The 17165-nt window shown below is 45.4% G+C and overlaps 1 protein-coding gene across 1 annotated transcript in view; it reads left to right on the top strand.

Moving 5' to 3' along the window:
* FBN2 (fibrillin 2) overlaps positions 1-17165 on the top strand; it is a 384738-nt gene that overhangs the window by 221253 nt on the left and 146320 nt on the right. The window contains exon 19 of the mRNA XM_063964252.1: positions 11087-11212. Within this exon, the coding sequence (XP_063820322.1) occupies positions 11087-11212 (126 nt within the window). The remainder of the gene's footprint in view (positions 1-11086; positions 11213-17165) is intronic.

Raw genomic sequence — 17165 nt, 5'->3', positions numbered from 1 at the left:
TACTTCTGTCCACCATTAATTCTTCATCCACAGTTTTGTTAATGATCTCAAAGCTGCTGTATATAACAGGAATTTATGCCATCTTGATTTGCTGCCAGAAACCTGCTTGTTTCATACTGCTCTGTGCAGCTGCAATCCTCTCAGCATTATTGGTGGCACTTGGAGTTTCCTTCACAGGTACCCTGAGGCTGTATATCTGCCCCTGTATTGCAGTCCTGGGTTTGACTGTTGCTTCTATGGGGATTTGAGTGTGGGAGTTGACCTGGTGGCATATCCTCTGTGCTATGCTTGCCCTTTCCCTTTCCACCTACCTCCATTCTCTGATGGACTTTTGACTCTAAGGTCGACCTTTTGCTGCTCCATTGTCTGTACTTTCCCCTGATTCCTGTGACAATACCTGGTCTACTGCTGTTTATTTGCTTTGGACAACATTCCTCATTGTTATTCCTTGTTATCTTGGACAAATCCGGCCATGCCTTCAAGACAGACTCTAAGTTGGAAAAGTTTGCCCAAATTCCCTGCTTTATCTTTTGGTGAGTTTGCGGGAGTCACTTCCTACATTTGATACTGGCAGCTCGAATATGGACCAGGTCAAATAGGCATTTGCTGCTTCAGAAAACATGTCACAGAGAAAATTGTGAAAGTACAAGTCAACATCTCTCTAATCTAGCACAATCTTCTGAAGATAAGGGAGAGAGCTAGAACAGCAGAGCTTCGCATTTCAGGAGTAATTCAGACCTGATCGCAGCAACAAATTTGTTAGCAGTTGGACAAAACCATGTGCACTGCAGGTGTGGCAGATATAACATCTGCAGAGAGATTTGGGTGGGTTATTTTGCTTCTGTGCAGGGTAAATACTGGCTGCTTTATTTTTAAACTGCAATTTAGATTTCAGTTTGAACACACCACACCCAAATCTAACTCTCTCTGCACATGTTATATCTGCGGCCCCCCTTCCCCCTGCAGTGCACATAGGGGGTAATTCCAAGTTGATCGCAGCAGGAATTTTTTTAGCAGTTGGGCAAAACCATGTGCACTGCAGGGGGGGGGGGGCAGATATAACATTTGCAGAGCAAGAGGCACCTGTACTACGACTCCTGTATCCAGGAGGGTCTGTACCACCGGATGTAGAGTGTTTGCCTTTGTCTGGTCCAACGGGACGTCTGTCCGGCAAAATCGATGAGGGGGTCGGTTTTTGAAGACTATGGCGTAAACTCGAGTGACGACTTTCCGTACCCAGGCATCTGAAGTGGTCTTCAACCATTCCTGGGTATACCCTAGAAGCCGGCCCCCCACCCTGGGATCTTTTGGGCTTCGGCTTACCAGGTTTGGAAGTGCGGGCCTGCTTGTTGTACGCCTGACCTTTTGCCACGTCATTTATGAGGAGATTGGCTATGCCACGAAGTCTGGTGATACATTCAATACCATTGCATTTATGATTTATATACTTTATGATAGTAGTATGAATCACAATTGGCTGAGATATTGACAGTAGATTGATTCATATGCATATCTTCTTGCTAGCCAGCAGCATTGCCCCACATTCTATTCCTTATCTTCGGGGACTGGTAAACTAGGTATTATTGTTGTGATTACTGTTAAAGTTTACACCTTTGGCTTTGATAAAATAACGCTTATCTCCCAACGTGATATTGTGCCACACGAAAATTTAGGTGTGGCTCTTTTGGTTATTTGTGTGTATGTGCTTATGTCTTTGTCTTGGTCTGTGGTAAAATATTTTAAAGATAAGAAATAAAAGTTATATTTTATTTAATAATTCTTAATGAGTGCTCCCAAAAAAGCGAGAGCTTCGTTTTTCTTTTTTGGTACATTAGTTTGGAGGAAGCCAAGGGCACAATGTTGTTACTGTAGACTCTTTGATTCCTCTGTATTTGCTTATAACTTTATTCATTACAGTTTTGTTTCTTTTGCACATTCTGATGTTTCATTCTCATACACTCTTATAGACTCTTGGGGGTTATATAACAGTCTTGTTTTGTCTTTTAAATTATTGCTGCTTTAAAAATGCTCACCAGAATTTTGCCCGTCTTTGAATATTGCTACTGTCTCTACTACAAATGTTTATTGATCTTTTTTTATATGTCTTCTCACTAAAGTATAGTCTGGGCCCCTTTGGGAATGTCCTATATGCAGGAGAGAGCCTGCTAGAGAAAGCTGTTAGTGTTTAGTACCCCTCTCCTATCAGGTTAGTCTTGACCAGAGGTTCTCAAACTCGGTCCTCGGGAGCCCACACAGTGCATGTTTTGCAGGTAACCCAGCAGGTGCACAGGTGTATTAATTACTCACTGACACATTTTAAAAGGTCCACAGGTGGAGCTAATTATTTCACTTGCGATTCTGTGAGGAGACCTGCAAAACATGCACTGTGTGGGCCCCCGAGGATCGAGTTTGAGAACCTCTGGTCTAGACAATATGTTGGCCTTTTACTATGGTTAGTGGTGGTTGGGATACTAAATTTTGGGAGGGTAGTTACTGTTATTCATTTGAAGCTACATCTAAAGTTATTGGTCTACATTTGTACACTTGTTAGCCACATCTGCTGCCTACATGACCACATGGGAGTTAGAGCTGCATTATAACTCTAATTATATATATATATGTCATGTATGTATAAAATAGAGATGAGCGGGTTCGGTTCCCAGAGAACCGAACCCCCTTGAACGTCACGCTTCGAGCCCGGATCCGAGTCTGGCTTGGGACTTCCTGCCAGACTCGGAAACCAGAACAAGGCAAAACATCATCATCCCACTGTCGGATTCTCACAGGTTTTGGATTCCATATAAACAGCCGCGCGTCGCCGCCATTTTCACTCCAGACTTGGAGAGTGAGGGAAACAGACCTCTGTCTCTCTGTGGGTGATGACGTTGGGTGGGGTCAGTGTGTGCTCTGTTGGGGTGCTGCTCCTGTCACTGTGGTGTACCTGTGCTGTCCTGGCTGTCATTGGTGTTTCATGTGCTGTTAGGGGTGCTGCAGCTGTACATGGGTGTTGCTGTCCTGGCTGTCACTGTGTTGTACAGGGGCAGGGGCACTGTCCTACTGTATGCTGTAAAAATTCAGGGGTGCAGTTGTTCAAATAAAAGCACACTGGTCCTGTATGCTGTAAAAATATAGCAGTGTTGCTGTTAAAATAATAGTACACTGTCCCTATATTCTGGAAAAATTCAGGGGTGCTTCTCTTGTTCAAATAAAAGCACACTGGTCCTGTATGCTGTAAAAATATAGGGGTGCTGCTGTTAAAATAATATTACACTGGCCCTGTGTGCTGTATAAATTCAGGGGTGCTTCTGTTGTTCAAATAAAAGCACACTGGTCCTGTATGCTGTAAAATATAGGGGTGCTGCTGTTAAAAAAATATTACACTGGCCCTTTATGCTGTAAAAATTCAGGGGTGCAGTTGTATAAACAGTGGTGCAAGTGTGCAGGTACGGTCGGGTACGGCATATCCTTAAGAATTTGGCAGCGGGTACGCCGTACTGCCATCCACACATTTCAGCGCGTGAGTGACGCGCCCCACCATTACTGCCGCCTCACACTTTAGGGAGAGAGGAGAGCGCAGCATGCGGCTCTCCTCTCCTGCATGACACAGTGACAGTCCAGCGGCTGCGGCATGCACTGAAACGCCAGTTCGCGAGCCAATCAGAGCTCACGGACTGGCAGCCAATCAGGAGCTGCCACTGCCGGACAGCAAGCCCTGATTGGCTTGCGGACCGGCACCAGATCTAAAATACGGGCCACTGCAGGAGGATGCGGAGACCGGACTGAGGGCAGGAGGGGTACGTGCTGTGCTCTCCTCTCCCCAGCAGCAGCAGAAGCAGCAGAAGAAGACAGTGCAGTGAGTTGCACTGCTGGGGCATATCTGGCACTTTGGGGGCATGTGTAACTGGCAAGTGGGAGCATATCTGGCACTGTGGGGGCATATCTGGCACTCTGGTGGTATGTGTATCTGACAAAGTAGGGGCATATCTGGCACTGTGGGGGGCATAACTGGCACTCTAGGGGCATGTGTATCTGGCAAAGTAGGGGCATATCTGGCACTGTGGGGACATATATGGCAATGTGGGGGCATGTGTATCTGGCAAAGTAGGGGCATATCTGGCACTCTGGGGGCATGTATATCTGGCACTGTGGGGCATATCTGGCACTGGAGGCATAACTGGCACTCTGGTGGGAATATCTGGCACTCTGGGGGCATTTATATCTGGCACTGTGGGGCATATCTGGCACTTTGGTTGGAATATCTGGCACTCTGGGGGCATGTATATCTGGCACTGTGGGGCATATCTGGCACTGGGGGCATATCTCTCACTCTGGGAGCATGTATATCTGGCACTGGCGGCATATCTGGCACTCTGGTGGGAATATCTGGCACTCTGGTGGCATGTGCATCTGGCACTGTGGGGGCAAATCTGGCATTGAAGGGGCATATCTGGCACTGAAGGGGCATATCTAGTACTCTGGGGACATGTGTATCTGGCAAAGCAGGGGCATATCTGGAGTGTTTGGGCATATCTGGCACTGTGGGGGCATATCTGGCACTGTGGGGGCATATCTGGCATATGTGCATCTGGCACTGTGGGGCATTTGTGCATCTGGCACCATGGGGCATTTGTGCATCTGGCACCGTGGGGCATATCTGGCATGGTGGGGGCATATCTGGCACTGTGGGGGCATATGTGTATCTGGCCCCCCATATGTGTATCATGCTCCCATTTTCATTGGCCACGCCCCATGTGGCATTTGGACACACCCATTACATGGTACCTATAAGACATTTTTTCTACTTGCACCACTTTGTTTAAATAAAAGCACACTGCTCCTGTATGATATAGGGTTCTGCTGTTAAAATAATATTACACTGACCCTGTCTGCTGTAAAAATTCAGCGGTGCTTCTGTTGTTCAAATAAAAGCACACTGGTCCTGTATGCTGTAAAAATATAAATATAGGGGTGCTGCTGTTTAAAAAATATTACACTGGCCCTGTATGCTATAAAAATTATGGGGTGCTTCTGTTGTTCAAATAAAAGCACACTGGTCCTGCATGCTGTAAAAATATAGGGGTGCTGCTGTTTAAAAAATATTACACTGGCCCTGTATGCTATAAAAATTCAGTGGTGCAGTTGTTCAAATAAAACTACACTGGTCCCGTATGCTGTAAGAATACAGGGGTGCTGTAAAAATAAAGGGGCACTGTTCTGTGTGTTGTCATAATAAAGGGGTGCTGTCAGTAACCACTTCCAGTTCCTAGTACTAGTGCTGAAGCTGCTGCTGCCACCAGTCATGACATTGACGATGCAATTCTATCAACGTAGTCAGCTAAGGCCAATGCCCAATGTCATAGAGGGCATGTAAAATCCAAGAAGCAAAAATTAATAATCAGAGAAAAAAAGAAATTATCTGACAAGAAACGTAATATTGGCAATATGCCATTCATGACACAAAGTGGCTAAGGCCTTGGCATATGTTCATGACTGTTGGCTCAGCTTCTCATGAGGATGGAAGCCCTCCTCCCTCTCGGAAAATTAAACAACTAAAGCTTGTTAAAGTACAGGAAAAAACAACTGTGCATTCAGATATATCACAAATCCCCACGGAAAGTCCAAGTGTGTTCGCAGCTGCGATGTCTAGGCCTGACCTTCCCAAGACTGTATGGAAAGAGGAGGCTCCTACCACCATTTGCACGCCCCCTGCAAGTGCTGGAAAGACCACCGCCAGTCCAGTTGCTGATATTGAGATTGAGGATGTCACTGTAGACGTACACAAGGCTGAGGAGGATATTGGTGTAGCTGACACCGAGGAGGAAGTTGACGATGAGGATTCTGATGGTGATGTGGTTTGTTTGAATAAGGCACTAGTGGAGACAGTTGTCCATGGGATGAGAAAGACCATTGTCATACCTGGACAAAATACCAAAAAAGCCACCTCTTCAGTGTGGAATTATTTCTACACAAATCCAGCCAATAGGTGTCAAGCCATGTGTTGCCTTTGTCAGTCCATAATAAGTAGGGGTGAGTACGTTAACCACCTAGGAACAACCTCCCTTATATGTCACCTGCAGCACATTCATCAGAAGTCTGTCAAGTTCAGAAACTTTGGGTAAGAGCATAAGCAGTCCACTGACACCTAAATCCCTTCTTCTTGTTGTACTCAAGCTCCTGCAAGCCACACCCCCAACTCCCTCAACGTCAATTTCTTTCTCAGTCAGGAACGTAAGTAGTCCTGCAGCCCATGTCACTGGCATGACTGATGAGTCCTCTCCTAACCGGGATTCCTCTGATGGATCCTTGAGTGGTACGCCTACTGTTACTACTGCTGTTGATGCTGGGAGTTGATCATCATCCCAGAAGGGAAGTCGGAAGGCCACTTGTACTACTTCAACTAAGCAATTGACTGTCTAACAGTCCTTTGCGAGGAAGATGAAATATGACAACAGTCACCCTGTTGCAAAGCGGATTACTGAGACCATAACAACTATGCTGGTGTTAGACATGCGTCCGGTATCCACCATTAGTGCAGTGGGATTTAGACAGTTGATGGTCGTACCTTGTCCCCTGTATCAAATCCCATCTAGATTTTACTTCACTAGGCAAACGATTCCTGGACTGTACAGGGCCATTAAGAAAAGTGTCCTCAGTGTCCTGAAAAATGCGGTTGTACCTACTGTCCACTTAACCATGGATATGTGTAGAAGTAGTGCAGGGCAAACTAATGACTACATGACTGTAGCAGCCCACTGGGTAGAAGTACAGTATTGCCTCCCACAGCAACAACAGCAGTAGCACCAGTAGTAGCATCTCACAAATGCCAAATCATTCCTAAGCAGGCTACGCGGTGTATCACCAGTTTCCATAAGAGCCACACCACTGACAACCTCTTACAGAAACTGGTGGACATCATCGCACAATGGCTTACCCCACTTGGACTCTCCTGGGGATTTGTGATATCGGACAACGCCACCAATATTATGTGTGCATTACATCTGGCCAAATTCCAGCACGTCCCATGTTTTGCACATACAATTAATTTTGTTGGTGCAGAATTTTTTTAAATATGACAGGGGTGTGCAGGAGATGCTGTCTGTGGCCTGAAAAATTGCAGGCCACTTTCGACAATCAGTGACTGTGCGCCAAAGACTGGCGCACCAGCAAACATTTCCGGAACCTGCCCTGCCATCACCTGAAGCAAGAGGTGGTAACGAGGTGGAATTCAACCCTCTATATGCTTCAGAGGATGAAGGGGCAGCAAAAGGCCATTCAAGCCTATACATCCATCTACGATATAGGCAAAGGAGGGTGAATGCACCTGACTCAAGCGCAGTGGAGAATGATTTTTGTGTTGTGCAAGGTTCTCCAACCCTTCAAACTTGCCACAAGTGAAGTCAGTTCAGACACTGCCAGCTTGAGGCAATCGATTCCCGCACTGTACAGGGACATTAAGAAAAGTATACCCACTGTCCACTTAACCATGGACATGTGGACAAGTAGAGCAGGGCAAACTAAGGACTACATGACTGTGATAGCCCACTGGGTAGATGTATTGTCTTCCGCAGCAACAGCAGCAGTGGCACCAGCAGCACTAGCAGCAGCACGTCACAAACGACAACTCATTCCTAGGCAGCCTACACTGTGTATCACCGGCTTCTGTAAGAGGCACACAGCTGACAACCTCTTACGGAAACTGAGGGACATCATCGCACAATGGCTTACCCCACTTAGACTCTCCTGGGGATTTGTGATATCTGACAATGCCACCAATAATGTGCAAGCATTACATCTGGGCAAATTCCAGCACGTACCATGTTTAGCACATACAAATAATTTGGTGGTGCAGAATTTTTTTAAAAATGACGGGCATGCAGGAGATGCTGTTGGTGGCCCGAAAAAATGCGGACAACCTTCAACGTTCAGCGACTGTGTGCCGAAGACTGGAGTGCCAGCAAACACTCTTGAACCTGCCCTGCCATCACCTGAAGCAAGAGGTAGAAACGAGGTGGAATTCAACCCTCTATATGCTTCCGAGGATGGAGGAGCAGCAAAAGGCCATTCAAGCCTATACATCCACCTACAGTATGACATAGGTAAAGGAGAAGGAATGCACCTGACTCAAGCACAGTGGAGAATGATTTCCATATTGTGCAAGGTTCTCCAACCCTTCGAAATTGCCACACGTGAAGTCAGTTCAGACACTGCCAGCTTGAGTCAGGTCATTCCCCTCATCAGGCTTTTGCAGAAACAGCTGGAGAAATTGAAGGAGAAGCTAAGATGGAGTGATTCCACTAAGTATTTGGGACTTGTGGATGGAGCCCTTCATTCGCTTTGCCAGGATTCAAGGGTGGTCAATCTGTTGAAATCAGAGCACTACATTTTGGCCACTGTGCTCGATCCTTGTTTTAAAGCCTAGGTTGTATCTCACTTTCTGCCAGACACAAGTCTGCAGAGGTTCAAAGACTTGCTGGTGAGAAAATTGTCAACTCAAGCGGAACTCGACCTGTCAACAGTTCCTCCTTCATTTTCTCCTGCAACTGGGGCTGCGAGGAAAAGGATAACATTTCCAAGCCCACCCGCTGGCAGTGGTGCAGGGCAGTAAGGAGCAAGTGTTGACATCTGGTCCGGACTGAAGGAGCTGCCAACAATTACTGACATGTCTACTGTCACTGCATATGATGCTGTCACCGTTGAAATAATTGTGGAGGATTATATGGGTGACAGCACCAAGTAGGCATGTTAGACAGTCCGTACGTATCCTGGCAGAAAAAGAGGCAATTTGGATGCCCTTGCACAAACTGGTTTTATTTGACCTAAGTTGCCCCCCCTCCAGTGTGTACTCCGAAAGAGTGTTTAATGCAGCCAGTTACCTTGTCAGCGATCGGCATAGGAGGTTACTTCCACAAAATGTGGAGAAGATGATGTTCATCAAAATGAATTATAAATTCCTCCAGGAAGACATTTGCCAGCAATTACCTCCAGAAAGTACACAGGGACCTGTGATCGTGGATTCCGGTGGGGACGAATTCATACTCTGTGAGGATGAGGATATACACACTGAAAGGGGTGAGGAATCAGAGAATGAGGATGAGGACGACATCTTGCCTCCGTAGAGCCAGTTTGTGCAAGGAGAGATTAATTGCTTCTTTTTTGGTGGGGGGATTAATTGCTTCCTTTTTTGTGGGGGCCCAAACAAACCAATCATTTCAGCCACAGTCATGTGGCAGATCCTGTCACTGAAATGATTGGTTTGTTAAAGTGTGCATGTCCTGTTTATACAACATAAGGGTGGGAGGGCCCAAGGACAATTCTATCTTGCACCTCTTTTTTTATTTGCATTTTGTGCTCTTTGGGGCTTAGTTTTTAAAACTGCCATATTGTCTGCCACTGCAGTGCCACTCCTAGATGTTCCAGGTGTTTGTGCCACACACTTGTGTCGCTTAGCTTAGTCATCCAGCGACCTCAGTGCACCTCTTTTTTTTCTTTGCATTATGTGCTCTTTGGGGCCTAGTTTATAAAACTGCCATCCTGTCTGCCACTGCAGTGCCACTCCTAGATGGGCCAGGTGTTTATGCTTCCTACTTGTGTCACTTAGCTCAGTCATCTAGCGACCTTGGTGCACCTCTTTTTTTCCTTTGCATTATGTGCTTTTTGGGGCCTAATTTTTAAAACTGCCATCCTGTCTGCCACTGCAGTGCCACTCCTAGATGGGCCAGGTGTTTGTGCTTCCCACTTGTGTCGCTTAGCTCAGTCATCCAGCGACCTCAGTGCACCTCTTTTTTTTCTTTGCATTATGTGCTGTTTGGGGCCTATTTTTTAAATCTGCCATCCTGTCTGCTACTGCAGTGCCACTCCTAGATGGGCCAGGTGTTTGTGCCGCCCACTTGTGTTGCTTAGATTAGTCATCAAGCGACCTTGGTGCACCTCTTTTTTTTCTTTGCATTATGTGCTCTTTGGGGCCTAGTTTTTAAAACTGCCATCCTGTCCGACACAGCACAGCACTGCCACTCCTAGATGGGCCAGGTGTTTGTGTCATTTAGCTTAGTCATCCAGCGACCTTGATGCAACCTTTTGGCCTAAAAACAATATTGTGAGGTGTTCAGAATAGACTGGAAATGAGTGGAAATGAATGTTATTGAGGTTAATAATACAATAGGATCTAAATTACTCCCAAATTCTGTGATTTTAGCTGTTTTTATGTTGTTGTTTTTTTTAAATCATCCAAAACCAAACCCGAAAGGGTGATTTTGGCAAAACCAATCCAGATCCAAAACACAAGCGGGGATCCAGATCCAAAACTAAAACATAAAACCCTAAAAGTGTCCGCCGCACATATCTAGTATAAATGTTTTTGAGAATATTTAACATGTATTTTCCACTGCAATAAGACAAACTCCTTTCACAGATGCTGTATATTATTTTATATAAGACCTGTCCATTGTTCTGAGAACCTTTTCCTGGCTGTGCTGCTTTGCCAGAGAACTCATATATTCTTCTAGCATGTTCAAATATAACCTGGAAAGCTTGAAGGATACATTACACCGATTTTGCCATGTCACTCTTTTTTGAGCATAATGGATATTCTCATAAATGTTTAATCTATGGTTGTAGTTGTACTAAGCAATGCTCATATACAGTATAGCCTGGATACCAAGTGGTCTTATAGAAAGTATTTCCTCCTTTATTATTATCAATTTATTTAGTTTGGTTAAAAGATTTTAACTAAAATGCTGTGCATGAGTTTGGGAAATATGAGGAATAGAAGCTAACGGGTTCAATATAATAAACCAGCGGCCGGGATACCGGTCATCAGTATACTGACATCATCATCCTGGCCGCTAGTATGCCGGCAGCATGGAGAGCGCAAAGAGTCCCCTTGCAGGCCTCTTGTGGACACCCACGAGTGGGAATAGCCCCTGTTAGCCGGGACTCCGGCTGGCGTCATTGACAGCGGTTGGGATTCTGACATCTGTTTCCTGACCGCCGGGATCTCGACTGCCAGCAACCTAACTGCATCCCAAGCTAACACTGCATTGTTATTGGTGATTTTTTTTTTTTAAATGTAGATCTTTTTCTTTTTCAGACATTGATGAATGCTTACTGAATAGATTGCTGTGTGACAATGGCCTCTGCAGAAACACTCCTGGGAGTTACAGTTGCACATGTCCCAAAGGCTACATATTCAAGACCAGTACTGAGACCTGTGAAGGTAATGACTTAGTTCATGTTTGTGAAATGTAACTTCTTATTATTTAAATAATAGTTTCCTCTTCAAAGTAACTGTTTAATTGCCAGATCCCCTAACCCATTTAGAAGACCTGTTTGGATCCCATTACATGGGTGCCCAATTCAGGAGTACTCAGCTACGTCAGGTCTTTTCTCTGTTTATACAATAGAAGGAAGAAGACGGGCATGTAGCTCTCTACTGGTTTCCTTTTCATTATCAAATCTCCCACGTTACACTCATCACAAGCCCATAATAGCTTTTGTGTGCAACTATGTTAAGATGTACACAGATTTATTATTATTAATATTATTATTATTATTATTATTATTATTTATTAACAGTTTCTTATATTCCACAGTTGAGGAAAAGCATCATAGTAGCCTGGTTGACAACACTCACAGCATTTATTACATCGCATACAGTACATGCATGTCTCACTTGCGAGCATGGTTTTAACCGTTTTGTTTTTTTGCACGAAGACTTTCAGTACTAGTCATTAATAAAACTGCTAAAATTTTGAATAATAAAAAAAAAAGTTTTGCTTTAACATAATATATATATATATATATATATACACAGTGGTCGAAGTGGACATTCTTAAGTGGGGGTATGCAAAAGTCAAGGACGCAATTCAGTGCGCGCTCCAGAAAAGGGGGCGTGGTCACCCAAAAGGGGCCGTGTCCAGTGTAGTAGAACCCCTTATACTATCTAGTATTGGTGCCCCTTTCACCTTATAGCACACGGTTGAAATGAAATTCACATTATAGCACACGGTACGAGCCAAAATTCACATTATAGCACAATGAATAAGCCGAAATTCACATTATAGCACACTGAATGAGCCAAAATTCACATTGTAGCACACTGAATGAGTTGAAATTCACATTGTAGCACACTGAATGAGCCGAAATTCACATTGTAGCACACTGAATGAGCCGAAATTCACATTGTAGCACACTGAATGAGCCGAAATTCACATTATAGCACACTGAATGAGCCAAAATTCACATTGTAGCACACTGAATGAGCCGAAATTCACATTATAGCACACTGAATGAGCCGAAATTCACATTATAGCACACTGAATGAGCCAAAATTCACATTGTAGCACACTGAATGAGCTGAAATTGTGACAGCAGGGACAGCCAGAGTGACGACAGGGACAGCCAGAGTGATGACAGGGAGAGAGTGACGACAAGGAGAGAGAGTGACGACAGTGATAGCAGGGAGAGAGAGAGAGTGACGACAGGGAGAGAGAGTGACGACAGGGAAAGAGAGCGATGACAGTGACAGCAGGGAGAGAGAGAGTGACGACAGGGAGAGAGTGATGACAGGGAGAGAGTGACGACAGTGACAGCAGGGAGAAAGAGAGTGACGACAGGGAGAAAGAGTGACGACAGGGAGAGAGAGTGATGACAGTGACAGCAGGGAGAGAGAGAGTGACGACAGGGAGAGAGAGTGACGACAGTGACAGCAGGGAGAGAGAGAGTGACGTTAGGGAGAGGGTGACAACAGGGAGAGAGAGTGACGACAGGGAGAGAGAGTGACGACAGTGACAGTAGGGAGAGTGACAACAGTGACAGCAGGGAGAGAGTGACAGTAGGGACAGGGAGAGTAACGACAGGGAGAAAGGGTGAGAGCAAGGGAACATTACCTGACATTTGTTGCGGCTGGTGGCTGGCGCCGGTGGGCGGTGAGCGGCGGGCGGTGAGCAGCGGGTGGCGGTGAGCGGCGTGCGGTGAGCAGCGGGAGGTGGGCAGCTGGCGGAGGGGAGCGGCTGTAAGCGAGTACAGCGCTCTACACAGCCGCCGGCCACCGCGCAGGGACGGGAGGACAATGTGCAGCAGGATAGCCACTTCCCTCGCCTCCTGCTGCACTTCATTTCCAGGTCAGTGAAAGAAGTGGTGGTATACCATACCGCCGTATACCGCCCCACTTCGACCACTGTATATATATATATATATATATATATATATATATATATAAGCATAATAAATGGAAAAGTGTCAAAGAACAATCAATATACAAAGAGCTACAAGTGCTTCATTCTTTCTAGGGACCCACCATCACCATCATCATCAGCCACTATTTACAGCTGCCACTGACCACCTGTAAATGATACAGCTTTCTCAGAAGTACTGTATATGTGCTCATGTGCCAGTCTGCATCTTTTCATACTTGCACAAATACGACTTTATTCAACAGATGTAGGAATGGACGCATCCCATACAGCCAGGTGCAGGCAGGGTTAAGTAGCAGAACCACGCAGATCTCCAAGAGGCAGCATGTGCTCACGTATATTTTTGAGCATGCACAGTGCAGTTTTGTGCAATATACAGTACAGTGTATATATATAAGTTGTAACACTGTAGGGGTGCAAGGCGCCTTTTCCTGGGGAATACGGCCGCACGCAGCAGCTGAGGAACAACACAAGTCCAGTTTCTGGTACAACTGACCCCGGCCAGTTTTATTGAAACAGAAAATAAAACAAACCCCAAAATAAAAATACCTTGCCTGTCCGGCACTAACTAAACATAAGATATTCCTAACTGTCACTAAACAAAACACAGAGTTCGTCAGTACATACTGTATAGCTTACTTGCATCAGAAAGCGTGTCTCTCACACACAGATCCTCCAGCCTTCCCAGGCAGTCTGCCCATACTAATCAGGTTAGAAGCACTATAACACTCTTACACAGCTGAAACCCTGATTAGCCCTCTGTGAGGCCAAAGACCCGAACTGGGCCCAATGTCTAGAACTCGCCTTATCTCTCTCTCAGAGCCTTTACCCAGCTTTTACAGCAAACTGAAAAGGTTCAGACAAAACAAAAAGCATTTTTTCTAGAAGTTAACATTTTCTAAAACATGTAAGACAAGAACCTGGGACAAATATACCTGCCCTCAAACACTATCCCAGTGTTCTTGTCACATATCCCCCTCCCCTGTTTCGACCTAGGGGCCGGAACACTTGTAGCCCCCAAACAGAAGATGCGAGACAATGCATCTGCGTTGGTCAATTGTGTTCCCGGTCTATGTTCGACAGTAAACTTAAAGTCCTGCAACGCTAGAAACCATCTAGTTACACGAGCATTCTTGCCTCTATTTACATACATCCATTTTAAAGGGGCATGGTCTGTCACTAGTCTGAATTGTCTACCCAAGAGGTAATATCTCAAGGTATCTAGTGCCCACTTAATGGCCAAAGCCTCCTTTTCCACAATGGCATACCTTTTTTCATGCTCATTGAGTTTCCTACTCAAATAAATGATAGGGTGTTCGTCCCCATCTCTGGTTTGGGACAGCACAGCACCTATCCCTACCTCTGAGGCATCTGTCTGTACCACAAATTCTTTTGAAAAACCTGGTGTTATCAACACCGGTTGTGAACACAAAGCCACTTTTAACGCTTGGAACGCCTTTTCTGCATCAGGGTTCCATTTCACCACATTTGACTGCTTCCCTTTGGTAAGGTCTGACAACGGCACCGCTGTGGTCGCAAAATTAGGAATAAACCGTCTATAGTACCCAGTAATTCCCAAAAAAGCCCTTACCTGTTTTTTATTCACTGGACGAGGCCAGTTTTGAATAGCATCAACTTTATTCAATTGGGGCCTAATCAGACCTCTGCCTATGGTGAAGCCCAAGTATTTGACCTCCTCCATTGCGAGGCAGCACTTCTTTGGGTTAGCAGTTAACCCTGCCTCTCTGATTGAGTCCAGTACTGCTTGTACTTTAACCAAATGGGACCCCCAGTCTGTACTGTGAATTACCACATCATCCAAATAGGCAGCTGCATATTTTCTATGGGGCCTCAAAATTTTATCCATCGCCCGTTGAAAGGTTGCTGGAGCCCCATGCAACCCAAAGGGTAACATCTTATACTGGTACAGCCCCTCCGGAACCGAAAAGGCTGTTTTTTCTTTGGCGCTATCAGATAAAGGTATTTGCCAGTAACCTTTGGTCAGGTCCAATGTGGTGAGAAACCTGGCTGTTCCCAGCCTTTCTACAAGCTCATCCACACGGGGCATGGGGTATGCATCAAACTTGGACACCTCATTTAACTTACGAAAGTCATTACAGAAGCGTATGCTACCGTCGGGCTTCGGGATGAGCACTATGGGACTGGACCACTCACTGTTAGACTCCTCTATGACTCCCAGTTCTAACATGGTTTTAACTTCCTTAGAAATAGCTTCTCGCTGAGCTTCAGGAATCCTATATGGCTTTAAATGAACCCTGACCCCTGGTTCTGTGACAATGTCATGTTTTATTATGGTCGTTCGGCCAGGCAGCTCTGAAAATACCTCCCTATTTTGGATGAGAAATTCTTTAACCTGATTGTTCTGATCAGCTGATAATGTCTCTGACACCTTCACTGCGGGAAGCAACCGGGGTGAAGACACCGAAGGGCAAGGCTCCGCTGACAGAGACAACCTATCTTTCCAGGGTTTGATTAAGTTAACATGGTAGATCTGTTCGGGTTTTCTCTTTCCCGGCTGGTATACTTTGTAATTAACCTCATTCACTTTTTCCCTAATCTCAAATGGACCCTGCCATTTAGCTAGGAATTTGCTTTCCACAGTGGGTACCAAAACAAGAACTCTATCGCCAGGAGCAAATTCCCGTATCTTGGCACTCCGGTTATAGACCCTCTGTTGAGCACTTTGGGCCTGTTCCATGTGCTCTCTGACAACAGGTACCACGGCTGCAATCCTATCCTGCATTTGTGTTACATGCTCAATAACGCTTCTATAAGGAGTGGGCTGTCCTTCCCACGTCTCTTTGGCAATATCCAACAGCCCTCTGGGGTGTCTACCATACAACAAATCAAATGGAGAAAACCCCGTAGAGGACTGAGGAACTTCTCTGATGGCCATTAACAAGTAGGGCAACAAACAATCCCAGTTTTTCCCATCTCTCTCAACAACCTTTTTTAACATACTTTTTAATGTTTTATTAAACCTTTCCACCAACCCGTCAGTTTGGGGATGGTAGATGGACGTCCTGAGGTGAGTGACCTTAAATAACTTGCACAACTCTTTCATGATCCTTGACATAAATGGAGTACCTTGGTCAGTCAAAATTTCTTTTGGTATTCCCACTCTACTAAATACCTGCACCAGCTCCCTAGCTATCGCCTTGGTTGTGATAGTGCGTAAAGGGACAGCCTCAGGATATCGAGTGGCATAGTCCATAATTACCAGGATATACTGATGGCCCCGAGCAGACTTTAACAAGGGCCCCACGAGATCCATGGCTATTCTGTCAAACGGGACCTCTATAATAGGCATGGGAACTAGTGGGCTCCTGAAATGGGGTCTAGGGGCATGATACTGGCATTCAGGACAGGAAGAACAATATTCAGACACTTCTTTATAAACCCCTGGCCAAAAGAACCTTTGTAAAACTCTTTCAGTGGTTTTTTCTGCCCCTAAATGTCCTGCGGTAACGTGACTATGAGCTAAATCTAGTACCGTTCTCCGATAAGGCTGGGGAACTACCAGCTGTTCCACCACATCCTCACCCCTTTTGACAATGTGGTACAAGAGCTCATTACAGATGGCCATGTGGGGATACGTAACCCTGTCACCTGGTACCACAGGTTCCCCATTAACAATCTTAACATTCTCTCTAGCCTTTATTAAGGTAGGATCCTTTAACTGTTCAGACGCAAACAGATCCTTCTTTACCTCCAGGTCAGGCACGCTTTCAGTTCTAACTACTATGTCTCTGTTCCCGGCAAGAGGGTCCTCACTGGACTCCCCATCTGTCACTTCCCCAGCCAAACTAGCAAAAGGCAAAGGGCCAGAAAGTTCCGAAGACCCACGTACATCCATAAAATCACCGGTATTATCAACTGGCTTTTTACTTCTCACATCTGTTGATAACCGTGATTCCCACAGTTTCCAAAAATGAGGAAAATCCCTCCCTATTA

Source organism: Pseudophryne corroboree, chromosome 1 (assembly GCF_028390025.1).
Source record: "Pseudophryne corroboree isolate aPseCor3 chromosome 1, aPseCor3.hap2, whole genome shotgun sequence".
In the NCBI taxonomy this organism is placed as follows: Eukaryota; Metazoa; Chordata; class Amphibia; order Anura; family Myobatrachidae; genus Pseudophryne; species Pseudophryne corroboree.
The sequence above is the reverse complement of the archived record's forward strand: the minus strand, read 5'-3'. Positions and strand labels throughout refer to the sequence as shown.